This window comes from Opisthocomus hoazin, chromosome 4, assembly GCF_030867145.1.
Source record: "Opisthocomus hoazin isolate bOpiHoa1 chromosome 4, bOpiHoa1.hap1, whole genome shotgun sequence".
NCBI classification, from domain to species: domain Eukaryota; kingdom Metazoa; phylum Chordata; class Aves; order Opisthocomiformes; family Opisthocomidae; genus Opisthocomus; species Opisthocomus hoazin.
Window position 1 is genome coordinate 28,562,934 of NC_134417.1, and position 14,186 is coordinate 28,577,119.

Below are 14,186 nucleotides of genomic sequence, written 5' to 3' on the forward strand. Positions count from 1 at the left end.
TGCAAAGCTATATAACAAAACCAAACTATAGTGAAATTGAACTAAAAGTCAATTTTCCACATCAGCTGCGTCTGGGTTTGCTTACCTGGAAGCGTAACTCCATCTGCCCTTTTCTGGGCTTCGGTTTGGTTTCTGCTGCTTGGCGAAAACGGCCTTGGGAGGACTGTTGAGCCTCATCTGGAAGAAAACAGACCTAGTCAGGTAAACTTTTATTTATTTTTTTTTTTTTAATACAGAAGTGTAACTTGGTGACTGGCGTGGGGTTGGCAAGGAAGGGGGGACGCCAAGGTCGTTATTTCTACAACACAGCTGCAACTAGTTCAGCCTCCCTCCCCACCCCAGTCAGTTTATTATTTTACCCTCAGGTGCTGAAGGTGATGTTTCAGACGGTGAGGGAGGAGGAGGAGGAATGGCCTTGCCCTGGGTGTGGGGGACGCAGGAGGCAGTTTAAGGGGAAAGCAAAGGCTCTGGGGAAGGGGGGAAGCCGAGCCCGGGCTCCCCCCTTCCCCGGAGCCGTCCGCGGTTGTGTGGGGAAGAGCGGGGCTGAGGTCGCCGGGACCCCGCGGAGACGCTCGGGCCTCAGGTAAGCGCGGGAAGCGGCCGGGTCCGCTCTCCTCAGGGTCGTGAGGGGAGGTCTGAGGAGGCGGGAGCTCTGGGTGCCCGCGGCGCCGCTGCAGGTCAGCCTTGGAATCAAAAGGCGGGAGATTAAATAAAATCAGTGATAATTTGTGTGGAAATGGAAACGAAATGACTGCGGGGCGGTATCTCTAGCGTCTGGTTTGAGGAACGCGCGGCGGGTGCCGGCGGTAGAGGAGGTGGCAAGATGGCGCCGAGGGAGGAGCCGTGCTGCTGGCGCCCGTTGTACCCCGGCCTGAAGCGGTGCGATGGCGGGGGCAGTTACCACAGCAGTTTGTAGGTTCTTGAGGAGTGGGCGGCTGCGCTGTTAATGATAGGGTTGGGTTAAAAGGCATGACAAAAAATAAAGGCTGGCAGGCGGTACCAGTTTTATTCTCCTCATTCTTTGTTTTTGTCGTATTTCATAGAGTCACAGAATGGTTTGGGTTGGAAGGGACCTTAAAGCTCATCTGGTTCCAACCCCCCTGCCATGAGCAGGGACATCTTCCACCAGCCCAGGGTGCTCAGAGCTCCATCCAACCTGGCCTTGAGCACTGCCAGGGAGGGGGCAGCCACAGCTACTCTGGGCAGCCTGGGCCAGGGCCTCACCACCCTCATGGGGAAGAATTTCTTCCTAATATCTAATCTAAATATCCATCTAACAACACAAAAGGTAAAAAGAAATGGTGGCAATTGCAGAGCCTGGGTAAGAGCAGCAGCACTGGTTGAACACATCGAAGGGGGAGGGCAGTTCTCTTGGATGGTCCCCAGATCCGGGAGGATCAGGATCAGACTGTGGTGTCAGGGCCACCACCAGAAGAAACACGCACTGAGGTGTCATGGGTTGGTGTGGTTGGATCTTCACTTATAAACTGACGTGACTAATGTATAAATAAGGGTATTATGCACAACTGGGGAAGTGTGGCTAAAGCGTGTAGCTTAACGTACTTTTTTTAAGCAGAAAAGTATCAAAAACCTTTGTATTCTTCAGAGGTTCAAAATTAGCTAGTGGCGGTGTGGGTTTTGCTGCATTACCAGGGATAAACCAGATCTCCTCAAACTTGACATCAAACTTAACTCTAGTTTTGTTTCGAATACTTGTGTGCTGTTGGTGTGTTACTTCAGAAACAGGATATACGGGTGGGGGGAAATTTGTGTGAGTATATTGTATGGATACAGAGTTTAAGGTATGTGTGTGTACGCGTGATGCTGCACAAAGAGTGCACTTCAGGAGTTGGTGTAGGCTGACTGAAGCGGTGCTAGTTTTATATTTTCAGCACATCAGCTTTGCTTAATGGAGAACAAACTTCTTTGATATGAAAGTCAAGAACAATACTGTGTTGTAACATTGCTTTTTTCAAGAGTTCAGCAGGTAAAAATGTTGTGTTTATCACCCCTGCAACATAGTACAAAGAAGCAGAACAGACAGTAACTGTTCTTCGGTTGGTGTTGGGTTTTCTGAAGGGCTGCTCGCTGGCCTCTGGGAGCCCACAGACCCTGTGTGGCGTCTGGGCTCGCCGGGACAGTGGCTCCTTCCCCGGGCAGTGCTGGTGTTCAGTTCGGTCTTGGCGTCAGTGGCAGGTAAGCACAAACACGGGATCTCCTCATCTGTGCAGGTACTCAGTCACTGGGCCAGTCATGCATGTTGGGCTTGGCATGGCTTCTGCCCACCTCTCAGAGTGTGTGTATTTAATTGTATCATGTGAAATGAAACTATGACTGAGGGAACCGAGAGCTTTTTAGTTCTGGTCAGCTTGGTTAAAACCTGATTAGAGAAGTCAAGGAAGGAAGGGGTGCACATTCTAGGCCCTGCAAAAATGATGTGGAAGTTAATTTTGCAGTAACAAACTCCCAGCTGTACTGTGTCAGTGCTGGGCTGTTTAATTAAAAATGAGGTACTAGTGTCATGTCCTCATCCTTGGGCAGGAGAGAGAAGGTGTGTATGCACATGCATGTGCACACATTGGCTAGTGAAAGCAAGGACTGAGTTTAGATCATTCCTTCTGCAGTGCTCACCTTAGAGCAAGTCAGTTAAAAGATGACTTTTTTTTTTGCTAATGAAAATATTGTGGAGTTGCTAGAAAGGGAAAAAAATTTAGCTGTTGAAAAACGTTATACAAACTTTTTTGTTAAATTGCTTGTCATGCTATATTAAATTTTGAAGACCTCTTTGAGCTATGATGGAGCATCACTCTAGTCTAAAGGCAAAGATTTCAAGAGGTCATACCAGTTATCTGTTGTGCCTGCTAGATGCCTGCGCCAGGCACGTGCTGATGCTACACTAAACAGAATGTAGTCCAGTGTCTTTTATTTCTGTGTGTGGAGCTGTGTAGCTTAGAAGAAACTGATGGTATCAGCTGCTTCCCTAGAAAATGTAGTGCTCTGCAGGAAGTGCTGCTTCAGCAGCTCACCAAAAGGCCACTTTTGGTTTTGATCCTTTCTTCAGGCATCTTACAGGTGGGTGCAAACAAACCTACAGATGAAGGAAGCTGTAGCTGCCCCACTTGTGCCAGATAGGCTGTCACAGCTCCTAGGCTAAGGGTGAAGTGGCCACCACTCTGGAGAAGGTGCTGGGACCAGCGTGGTGGCCAGCAAGCAGCACTGCTCAGTAGCAGAATGCCCAGGACACTTGGGGCAGCTCCTGGGGTGGAGAAGCTGCCGAAGGAGGGCTTTAGGGGAGGTGCCTGCAGGCCCTTGGAAGCTGGATGGGGGCATTATCTGGTTAAGGTGTAGTTCTTAGTACAATCATCTTCCTTTGTGTAGTAATCCATGATTAGAGAAGGCTGGGGACTCTGGGTTTGTCTGGTTTGTGCCTTCCTGAGGAGGGGAGGGGGAGGAGCTGAGCTCTTCTCCCTGGGCTCTAGGGCCAGGATGTGTGGGAATGGTTCAAAGCTGTGCCTGGGGTAGGTTTAGATTGGATCTTTCTTTACCCAGAGGGTGGTCAGACACTGGTCTCTAGGTCCCTTCCAGCTCTACTACAGAAGCAGCTAGAAGCAGGTAGTTGAAGAACCTTACGTGCTTGACTCCTTTCCTATCTGCCTCTCCTGCTACAGTCTCTGAGAAACAAGATGTCTCAGCCTGCATTTTATTTTATGTGCCCACTTCAGGGGCATGCACCTAAATCAGATCTGTGACAGAGGAGGGAGGACACAGGGTGGTGCTGTTTATCCTTCCAGCACAGAAAATCTAAAATGCCACAGATTACATAACAGGTTTCATTTCTTTGACAAGAATGACATTAACAACTTGAAGTTTAAGAAATAGTGTTAAAGAAAAAATTAAAGCTTTTTTTTAGTAAGGACTTAAAAGCATTTTATTGATTGTTGTCCTATAAAATCATGGAAGTCTGTAATTCTTGAAGAACTGTGTCTGACAATAGGAAAAATGTCTTTAAAAAACATTACAGCATTTTTTGAAAAACTAGGTATGAAAAATATATACAATGTATTAAAAATTCTGAATAACATTAATCTCTGGATTTATACATTCAGTTATGTGCTAAACATCTGCCTGTGTACAATAATATTTGTTAAAATATTAGCAGTATTTTTACCATGTTAAATAAGTCTTTGTTTGATTTACAGCTTATCACATTACTATTTTATCAGTCCACTTATAAATTAATTTACAAGGCTGTATAACCACTGTCAGACTGTCAAGGTAAGTATTTTTGTACAAAATTACTGCCTTCTAATACTTTGTTACAGAGATACACATTTATAAACATCCAATTCATTCACAAATCAACATATTACAGTTTATAAAACAACATACAGCCCCTTTAAAAAAGACAGGGAATGCAACAAGAATTCCTTTGTACTATAAGTTTCTTCCTCATTTTTACTGAAAATGTATTCTACCCTGCTGAGTTATCAGCTGGTCCTTAAAAAGGTGAAGATTTTTATACAAACTATCACCCCTGGATACAGAAAAGATGCACTGAAATTTATTTCACTTCTGAGTGCATTTTGTTCACACAACATTAAGTGGTTAGGTTTTTTTTCCTGTGAAATTCCAAAGCCAAACTGCAGATGCAAAAATTTAGCAGGTGTTGTGTGTAGTGCAATTGTAAGACATCTCCTCTAAAGCAGAGGAGAGGATGTGTGAAGCAGCACCAGAGCGAGCTCCTCTGAAAGCAAGGTCTGAGTCCTTATTTTACTCCTCTTGCCCTCCCTCCACTAGTACAGAAAATCTCCACTAGTACAGAAAAGCAGAAAGACTGAAAAAAAACCCTGAAATGCACACCAAACCCCCCAACCCTAGAACAAATTATTTCATGTTTTCTGCAGTCCCCATCAAAACCCTTGCTCGGAAGTAGTGACTTAATACAAAGACCTTGTTTCAACATGTGGGGAAAACTGAAACAAAATGGACACATTCCCAGCAGTTACACTCCTTTAAGATGCCAGTGTGGATATGACAAGATAATCAACACTGTATATTTTGCAGAGTTTGGTACCTCTTTCTTGCTTTCAGAAATCCTTTGACCGCTGCAGCACTGGAAGGAGAGCACATCTGAGCTGCCTGTGCGAGTAACACACTGTATTAGAGACCACCGCCGCTGGAGGCACTTCCCCAGAGCTTGTGTCAGCTTTGCCAACAGTGATTAGAGTGATCTAATTACATCTGACAAAGCCTGGGATGTCCCTGGGTTTGTGCTGGAGAGGTAGTCCTTCATGAATTACGGGGCTGGTCACTGTAGTTCAGGTTACACGTGGATTTTTGACACAACAGGGAAGCATCCCATTAACACACTCTCTGGTACTGAGAACGTAACACTGCAGTTTCTGAGGAGCAGGAAACCCTCAGTACTGCCGTTCACCTCCAGCTCAATGGTTTGGATCAGTTTCTGGTGCTCAGCCTCCTACGCAGACTGCTACACAGAGTTGTGCTTCTGACAAAGTCAAAAATGCTCAAAAATGGATGGAGAAAGAAACGTGAAGAGTTCAGGATGGAAGAACTACAGCTGAAACCAAGTTTTGAGTCAGAGACACATGGCTGCTCTCTAGTGCCTAAGAAACCACTTCTAGTTGAAATCTGCTACTGGTTGAGCCCCAGTTTCAGTTCAGAGCTCTCAAAAGAGAGGGACAAGTATCCAGAACATCAGTGCCCTGTTACTAGATTTTTTGCATCGGTGACACACCACTTCCATGGGACAGCCGCAGGGCAAGCAGCCGTGCCCCCGCTTGACAGCAGGTAGTGCAAATCCTGTAGCGTAGTCAGAAGCAGCACAAACAGCCTACACGTTGGTTTCAAGTCCCAGTAAGCGGCCCATCCGTTCCATGTTCTTGTCAATTGTGGCACGACAGGTGATTTCTTTAGCACACTCCATGGGAAACCAGCCTCTTTCGCCATCCCGCAGCCGTTCCCCTTCGTACCAGCCTGCAAGGGTGAACAGACAGGGAGCAATAAACCTTTTCCAGTAATGTTAAGGATACTTTGTCAGAACTGTGTGTTGCTTGACACAGCCATCACATACATTACATATTTACCTTTTTAGTGAACAAAGTACCAGATTAAGATACATTTGGCAAGGTTGCATTTTTTTTGTACAGACAGACTAGGAACAAAATAGTATGTAAAAATAATATGTAAAAATAAGTATTATATGAAACAAGTGCAATACATTTTTAATACTGTAATTCAAATATATTGTTTGAAATAACATAAAAAATATAGTATCGCTGCAATGTAAAGAAAGAAACGCAGCACAACTGACAGGATCTTTGAGTTCGTATGTAATATTGCGTAACTTCATTCAAGTAGGATCTAGTACTTCAGGTGCTGACAGCTTCAAGCATCATGGAGTCAGCACATCATGAGATATTAGCAGAATCACTTGCACGTCCAGGCACCAGTCAGTTCCGATCCCGGGTACTTGATGCTAGGGGAAGCTAGGCAAAACCACTGTGCTAGAGCCCGGTACGTAACAGGCGCCGAAGCGCAGTACGACATGACCAACAATTGTCTCTTGCTCAGACAAACCCCGTGCTCGCTCCATGTTTTTAGGTAGAATTCAGTTTCTTATTTGCAGACGTGTCACATGTCAAAACCAGCCAGCACACACTTTCTGATAGGCCAGGAGTTACTCTGGACATCTGTTGCCTCATCCTTTAGAAACCTGAACCGAAATGCTCAAGGTTTTCTTGGAAGCTAAACCTTTATTCACTGCATGGCCAATGGTATTAGGAAACATGTTTTTCTAGCCGCGTTCACCTGCAGTGGTGACAGATGGCTACTGACAGCAAGTCTCACTCACCATCATTTACTTTTTGATAAACCAAAACAACATCAGCAACTTGAAGAGACAGTTCATCCGACTGCTTTGCTGTGTAAGTTCTGGTGATCTCTACCTGAGTCAAACCTGTGGAAGAAATAAGCCAGGCTGAATTAAACAATTCACATAACAGTAGCTTTTATTAAAATATATATACAATTTACTTTAAAGAAATTATGTTTTAGAGTATACTCCCCCCAAAAGACCCAAAGGAGGCATAAAATTATGCAAACGTCTTCCTACTTGAACAATTACATACAAACAAACTTGGGATAAACATCTTAAAGAGAAGAGTCTTTGCACTTCTGCTAACAGACTGAAACAACTGACCAAACCGGAGTTCATGAACGCAAATGGAAATTACTGTGCGAAACAGAACTCCTCAGAGAAGCCCCTGTGCAGAGGAAGGGAAGGGAGCTTCACGGATGCTACAGCAGCAGAGCGCAGGAGGAGACACGGACAGCATTGCTAAGGGTATTTATGGTCTACACTTGCTCACGTCCCCACTAAGGGGCAGCGCGTTTCCACTCCATGTCAAAGCCCTCAGAAATCTCCTTAGTTGTAACTCACTTGTCCTGTCCGTTTTCTGGCCGTCTCTGTCCTGTCCAAGCGCTGTAATCCAGCGAGCTCTGTCACTCCTGTAAATCCAAAGACAAAACTCAAGTTTCCCACCTTGTGCTCCTGATAATGGTCAAGACTATTTCCTATTCCCCCTCCCCTAAAAAAAAATTTTGTTGCTATCTTTGGATAACTTCAGTTTTTAACTAAGAATGAAAAACATCTGCCTTCTGCTGAGACCCGATTTTGTCAAAAATCTGTAACATCTGAAAACGGAATAAAATTCTCTTTGGAAACTGCACTATGGTGTCCTCAGAAGTGTCAGAAAATGGGACATTTCACACAAGTTACGAGAGACGTCTCTAGAGCACATATTCCAAGATGCACCATTGCTCAGCAAGCGAGGAGACAATTCAGCAAGGGCTGGGGTTAGTCTGCAAAGTCCAGCCTGAAGAGCAGAGGAAGGGGCAAGAATTACTCCAGCATCCCACTACGCATCATCCCACAAGAGAGTTCAGTCTCTTCCGAGAACACTGACACCTTCTCCTGGCCTTTCTTCCAGCTAGCTCTAGCAACCTCTTTGCTGTTCACGCTGCCTTCAGATGAAGGGATTCAGAAGGGAAGTCTTTCTGAGCATGCTTCTTTCAGAATGAAAGAGATCCCACTGATTATTTTGAATATTAATATTTGTACTGGGGGTTTTCTGGCATTTAATGAGAAACTGGCTATTTTTTTTAAATCCCAACACACATTCTTCCTCGAAGATGAAACTGCTGCACATGTCCTACCAACGTTTGATATCTGTTGATCTCATACAGATGGCCAAAGCTGCAGCGCATGCTACTTCAGACATTCCAGTCATTAAAAGTACGTGATACTGAACTTGTGTTCCAATCAAAATAAGAACATCTGTATACAATTTTGCATGAGCTTAATTTTGTGGCTTTTTTTTTTTAGAAACAGCTGTTTAGACTCATATTTTCCTTTTCCTGTAACCATTCTTAACAGGGAAACTGCATTTCCTTTCAGATAACTCTGAGAAAAATTGGGTAATGCCAGACTGTCTCCCAGCTCAAGTATGTATTTCTTCTTAAGCTGTGTGTACCAGACATTTTGTGCCTTACTCACAGGGCAATGCAACGTTCCTGACCCAGCGCTGGCACTTTTGTCCTTGGGACCCACACAACCCACGAAGTGACAAAACACGATCAAACTCTGCTAGAAACCTTTGTGTCAGCGAAAACATTGAAGTTCTACATGTGCAAAATGCTATTCAATAAGCACTCTACACCATCCGGCCTGGCCTTCCCACTATAGATTCCCTCCCCATCCTTCTCAAAGTTAAAGTTGTTTTTCTTTACCTTTTGTAGATATGATAATACTCTACAAATATAGGCAATCTTCAAATAAAGTACTTCTTTTCAGAATCTTTTCCTCTGAATGACAATCTGCTAGACTGCTATTTATATTACAAAAAGCATATAGCGAATCAGTAATAAATCTGCAGAACAAAAGGTCTTTTCATAAAAAGCAGAGACAACTAAATATGTACTGCATTTTTTCCCCAACAAAAATGCATTTCCAAACAAGTCTGAATCATCTGCTTATTTTATAATGAGATCTTTAATAGAGATCACTAATGATCTATAGTTTCTTTCAGGGTTATTCTAATCTTTGAAAGTAAACCTAAAACTGTCAATTTTTCCAGGCTGGGATACGTCTGGAGCACTCTGTTTCACGTCTTCTGTCCCGCCTCCAGCTTCCACTGTAACAGATAAAATCTTTCACTTTTGTGAAGGGTTGTGTGGAAGTTAATGGCACCACCCCGAAATGATGGCCCCTCGGATATCTGCACCCAAAGAACAAGACACTTCTTGTTGCTCGTTTCTAAAGCAGAACACTCTTCAAAACCGCATCAGGAGAACAAGGAGCACCCCTATCCCAGCACAGCTCCACAGCTTCCCCAAGGCAGTGCCAAACTCCTCCTCCCATTTAATCCAGCACTGCTTCCACTTCCGCACCATCCAACCGTTAAATAATTGCAAATTGCTGCTCCAGGACAAGAGCATGCTGCCTTCATACCCAACAACATTTGCCTGCTACCACCACCGTGCCTTAGGATCCACCTGTGCCTGTCTCCTCCTGCTGACACTGTGCTCTACGTATCGACAACCCGGTATAAAAGCCAAATTGCCAAGAGAACTGACAATTACAGTAACATACTTTAAAACAATAAAGAACAGTGCAGAAAAATATCAGAGACAGAGCAAGCTTAACTCATAGAATCACAGTACAGTTTGGGTTGGAGGGGACCTTAAAGATCACCCAGTTCCACCCCCCTGCCATGGGCAGGGACCCCTTCCACCAGCCCAGGGTGCTCCCAGCCCCGTCCAACCTGGCCTTGAACCCTGCCAGGGAGGGGGCAGCCACAGCTTCTCTGGGCAGCCTGGGCCAGGGCCCCACCACCCTCACAGTGAAGGATTTCTTGCCAATATCTAATCTAAATCTCCCCTCTTTCAGTTTGAAGCCATCACCCCTTGTCCTGTCACTCCCTGCCCTTGTCACAGCCCCTCTCCAGCTCTCTCGCAGCCCCTCCAGGCCCTGGCAGCTGCTCTCAGGTCTCCCCGCAGCCTTCTCTCCCCAGGCTGAGCAGCCCCAGCTCTCCCAGCCTTCCCTCCCAGCAGAGGGGGTTTCCAGCCCCTCGTATCATTGCTGGGGCCTCCTCTGGCCCCGCTCCCACAGCTCCAGGTCTGCCCTGTGCTGAGGGCTCCAGAGCTGGACACAGGACTCCCAGGGGTCCCACCAGGGCGGGGCAGAGGGGCAGAATCCCCCCCTCGCCCTGTGCCCATACTGCTGGGGATGCAGCTCAGGGCACGGTTGGCTTTCTACAGTCAGATTATTCAAGGTCTTCTTCCCAAGATAAATATCAAGAAAGTCTCACTTAACAGTAAAAGTAACATTTTCCTCACAGTAACCTGCATTACGCTTAGATTTGCACGCTCAGTTACTCTGTGCACAGCAGCACGGTGTGCCACAAGATGAGATAGAAAACCTGTGTCTTGACTTCCAGTTCTCAGGTTTGTTAGGAAAAGGCATCATACTCGTGCTACAACAAAACCCACTGACAACTCAGATACTTAAGTCTCATTTGTAGTTCAAATTAAACAATAAAAACTTCCATATTGCAATATGTAATCACTAGATTGTGTAGTTTATCAGTTACACTATGTGACAGAATTTTGATTTCTTAACTGTGATATCACTTACATTGAAAATAACTTAAATCTAATAGAAATTCCTTCCATGACCCCCCGCCCCTCCAAACCCCACGAAATCCCAGCTGCTTAAATCTCTGTACTGCGGCCCTTGCTTGTTTGCCTCACCAGTAACAACTAGAAGGGATTCCGTCACTCAGCTAGGGAGCTGGTGATCTCCATGGCAGAGGCATAGTTAATTCTTGGCCTGAAGACCCAAAACAGTAGCATGCAATAAGGGATGCTTCAATTTATTCCTACACCGTGACCTCAGGGACAGAGAATGACGCTACCAGGACGTGGAGCCACTGAATGCTCTCACGAGGAGATCACAGTAGAGAAATGCGTGTTGTGCTTTGTTGAGGTTTGATTTCGGCCTGCCCGCCAGCCAGGAGCTGGGCATTTCACATTGCCTGGACCGGGCAGGGGGGGAGGCAGCCTACAGAGATGATGGGGTGAGAAATTACAGAAATGCCAACTATTGACTTACTGAGTCTCTGTTCCCAGGAGCATCTCCACCTTCTCTCCTGCGTGGTTACTGAGGACTGCCAGTCTGAAGAGGTGAGCTGTCGCACTCTGCCGCGAGTAGAGCATCGCTGAAGCATTCTTTACAGGAGAAGAAGTCAGGTCCTCACTGTCACAGTGTTGTACCACGAGCTGATCCCTCAAAGAATAATCTGTGACGTTGTAACTCTCTTCACTGCAGAACAAAGAAGGAAAAATCCCCCAGAGTTTAATGTTTCATTTTCCATTAGGTATGTCGGGAAGCAAACTCAGTCACAGAATCCAGTTTTAACTATATAGTACAACACGATTCTTCTCACACCTCAGATCTTAATCTTTTCTGTTTATTTGCCTCTTGAAACTACCGGTTTTCCAAGATAGAATAGATTTTGTGGCACAGTTAAATGACTCCAGCATTCTTGAAATAGTGTAAAACGCAACTCCACTAAATTTAAAAACAGGGACAGCGATTGTACAGAATTGCACTGCTTTTTCTTCTGTAGCTTCAGATGAACACACTTTAATTTTAGAATCTTATAGGGAAAAAGGTAATATTTCCCTTTTCCTGTGCCTATGAAACCATGGGTATGTATACTGCTTCCAGGTAAACACTACTGATCATTTTAAATAGAGGATTCTGTCCTCCTTGTCCATCCACGTGTAGAAGGTCTAGTCTAAAAACTATTTTACAATATTCTGAAACATTACCTAAGAATTGCTACATGAGCTTAGTAATTTCCCAAGAGCGACTAGAAAGAATTCGAAGAAATTATGCAAGTTAGAAGCTTTGCTTTCCTTATGGCTGAAATGTAGGTGGAGAGGTGGACAAAACATTAGATATCACAAATCAGAACATGAAAGCATTATTGATTTTAGCAACAGAAGGACTGAAATGAAAATATGCACCCTTCCCTGAACAGCAACCTTTATTTCTAAATGCGAGAATCACTTCTGCTAACCAAGATCTTCTGACAGGTGAAGCCCTGGCAAAGACGGGAGGAAGCACGTCTGGACACAGCCCATGGCCACATGCAACAGACAGCAGCAGGGAGCAGCTACTTCACCCCCATTCCCACCTATTTACAACACGCGCTTCAGCTTGTGAATATCCAGGCACCTCACGCAGCGTTCTTCAGCACTCTGACGCGAGTTCAACCAGTTGTCTACTTACTTGCATCACGGCAATATTGGAAGCACATTTTTTTAAAGTGGAAAATCACTGTGCATTTCCAAACTTTTAAAGTTGTGAAACATAGTTACAGTAACAGTTAAAAGAATCTACATCACTTACTCAGCAGTATATCACGTGAAAAGAAAAGCCAGCTGGAAAGGCCTTTTTGTTTCTACTGAAGCTTGTAAGCATATTTCCCAGAATTCTTACACACATTCGCAAGTTTACCAGGCTATATTGTGAACCCAGGGTACTGATAAACTAATTAATTCATCATTTCATGTAAGCTTGTAACCATTTCTGATTTACTGTCCTACACTGGTGCAACAAGATAGAAAAAATCCTGCTTACATAGGCAGAACGCCAGTTGCCCCTCCTAGCCCATACACTGCTGTATCTGTCAAATTTTGCAGTAAATCAAATACATCAAATGTTGAGGTACAACTATACCTACTCCACTGTAAAGTAAAATCTATTCAGAGCTCAGTCTGGAGTGATGACAAACTATGCAAGAGCCTCAGATTATTACGGTTCATTAAAATAGTTTAAATTGAAAAAATACTTGGGAAGATTAATTTTGCTGCCAGAGATATACAGAAACCCAAGCACTGACCTGACACAAATCAAATCCCGAACACCTGGAACCGAAGCCCTCTGAAACGCCGACGGTGACATACCCCCTTTCTGGCAGGTGCCAGCAGAGCGTATTCTTCCTTTATGGTTGCTCAGATATGGTAAAGATGGAGGGAGGATGACTTAACGTCTGTTGAGATACATTCTGCCCATTTTGCAAACTGTCTTAAAGACCATTACATTAATTACTGAGGTATTCACAGGTATTTTTCTAATTCTTATTTTTAATCCTTCAGAAAAAGAATTTCTGAAGCACAGCTGAGCAACTTCATGACTCAAACCTCAAGTTCTTGCTGCTTTCTGTGACTCACACAGCACTAGAAGAATTGCTCTCTTCTTCCAGTGACAACAGGTTTCAGATCGTATTGTACCTGGGATTTCTGCGGATTAATAGTTTCTGCCAGAGCACCTAATGTAAAAACAAAGTTCTTACTTCAACTATGCGGAGTATGTTTTTACTTTTGTTCTGTGAATTAAATACTTGAAAAGGGCTTTTTGCAGTACAGCTTTGTACATTCTGGAACGACTGACACAGGACATGATACTAATGGAACTAATCCTTCCCGCGAGTATTTTTTCTTCTCATCTTTTGTTGAGGAGTTTGGGGGCTTTATGGAGGAAGCCGAAGCAATGACAGATGATCTTGGTAAGATTTATCATATAGGAGGACTGAAATCACTGTAGCTCATAAGAAGATGAACATTTTTCTTCCCTGTTTCTTTTCCTCCAAGTCTCAAAATGGTACCAAGGACTCCCCGCAATCCTCTGGTGTTTTCCACTCTGAGGGCTGGCATCACAGCTGCCCATTCTGGCACCATCGACAAAGGCACAGACACACCCAAACTTCCCAGAGCACTGTCGCAAGAACTTAGGATAGCTTTAAAAACTCTCCACGCAGTTTTGATTAACCCAGCTTTGCATCAGACTGGCATTTCCATGTTCCTTAGAGTAAAAAAATTTAAAAATAAGTTATGTAGGAAATGAGGTGGAAGCAGCTAACTCGTTTAGAGCTCTGTAAAAATGAAGCCAGGTTAATTACGTTGTTACACATGACTCCTTGTGTCCCACAGGGTAAAGAATGCAGACCACAAATAGGTTTTAGTCTAATTAAAGGAATTTACCATGGGCACACTGAGAAGCTGGGAGAATATTTCAGCATGTGGAAAGATAAACT

General features: G+C 44.4%; 1 protein-coding gene across 1 annotated transcript in view; it reads right to left on the bottom strand.

Annotated features, from left to right (window-relative positions):
- Positions 1-3,944: 3,944 nt before the first annotated feature.
- Positions 3,945-14,186, bottom strand: part of ARHGEF26 (Rho guanine nucleotide exchange factor 26) — a 56,923-nt gene continuing 46,681 nt past the window's right edge. The window contains exons 11-14 of the mRNA XM_009942407.2: positions 11,195-11,404; positions 7,463-7,530; positions 6,875-6,979; positions 3,945-5,997 (exon numbers count right to left, since the gene is read on the bottom strand). Coding sequence (XP_009940709.2) covers positions 5,855-5,997; positions 6,875-6,979; positions 7,463-7,530; positions 11,195-11,404 — 526 coding nt within the window. The 3' untranslated portion in view covers positions 3,945-5,854. The remainder of the gene's footprint in view (positions 5,998-6,874; positions 6,980-7,462; positions 7,531-11,194; positions 11,405-14,186) is intronic.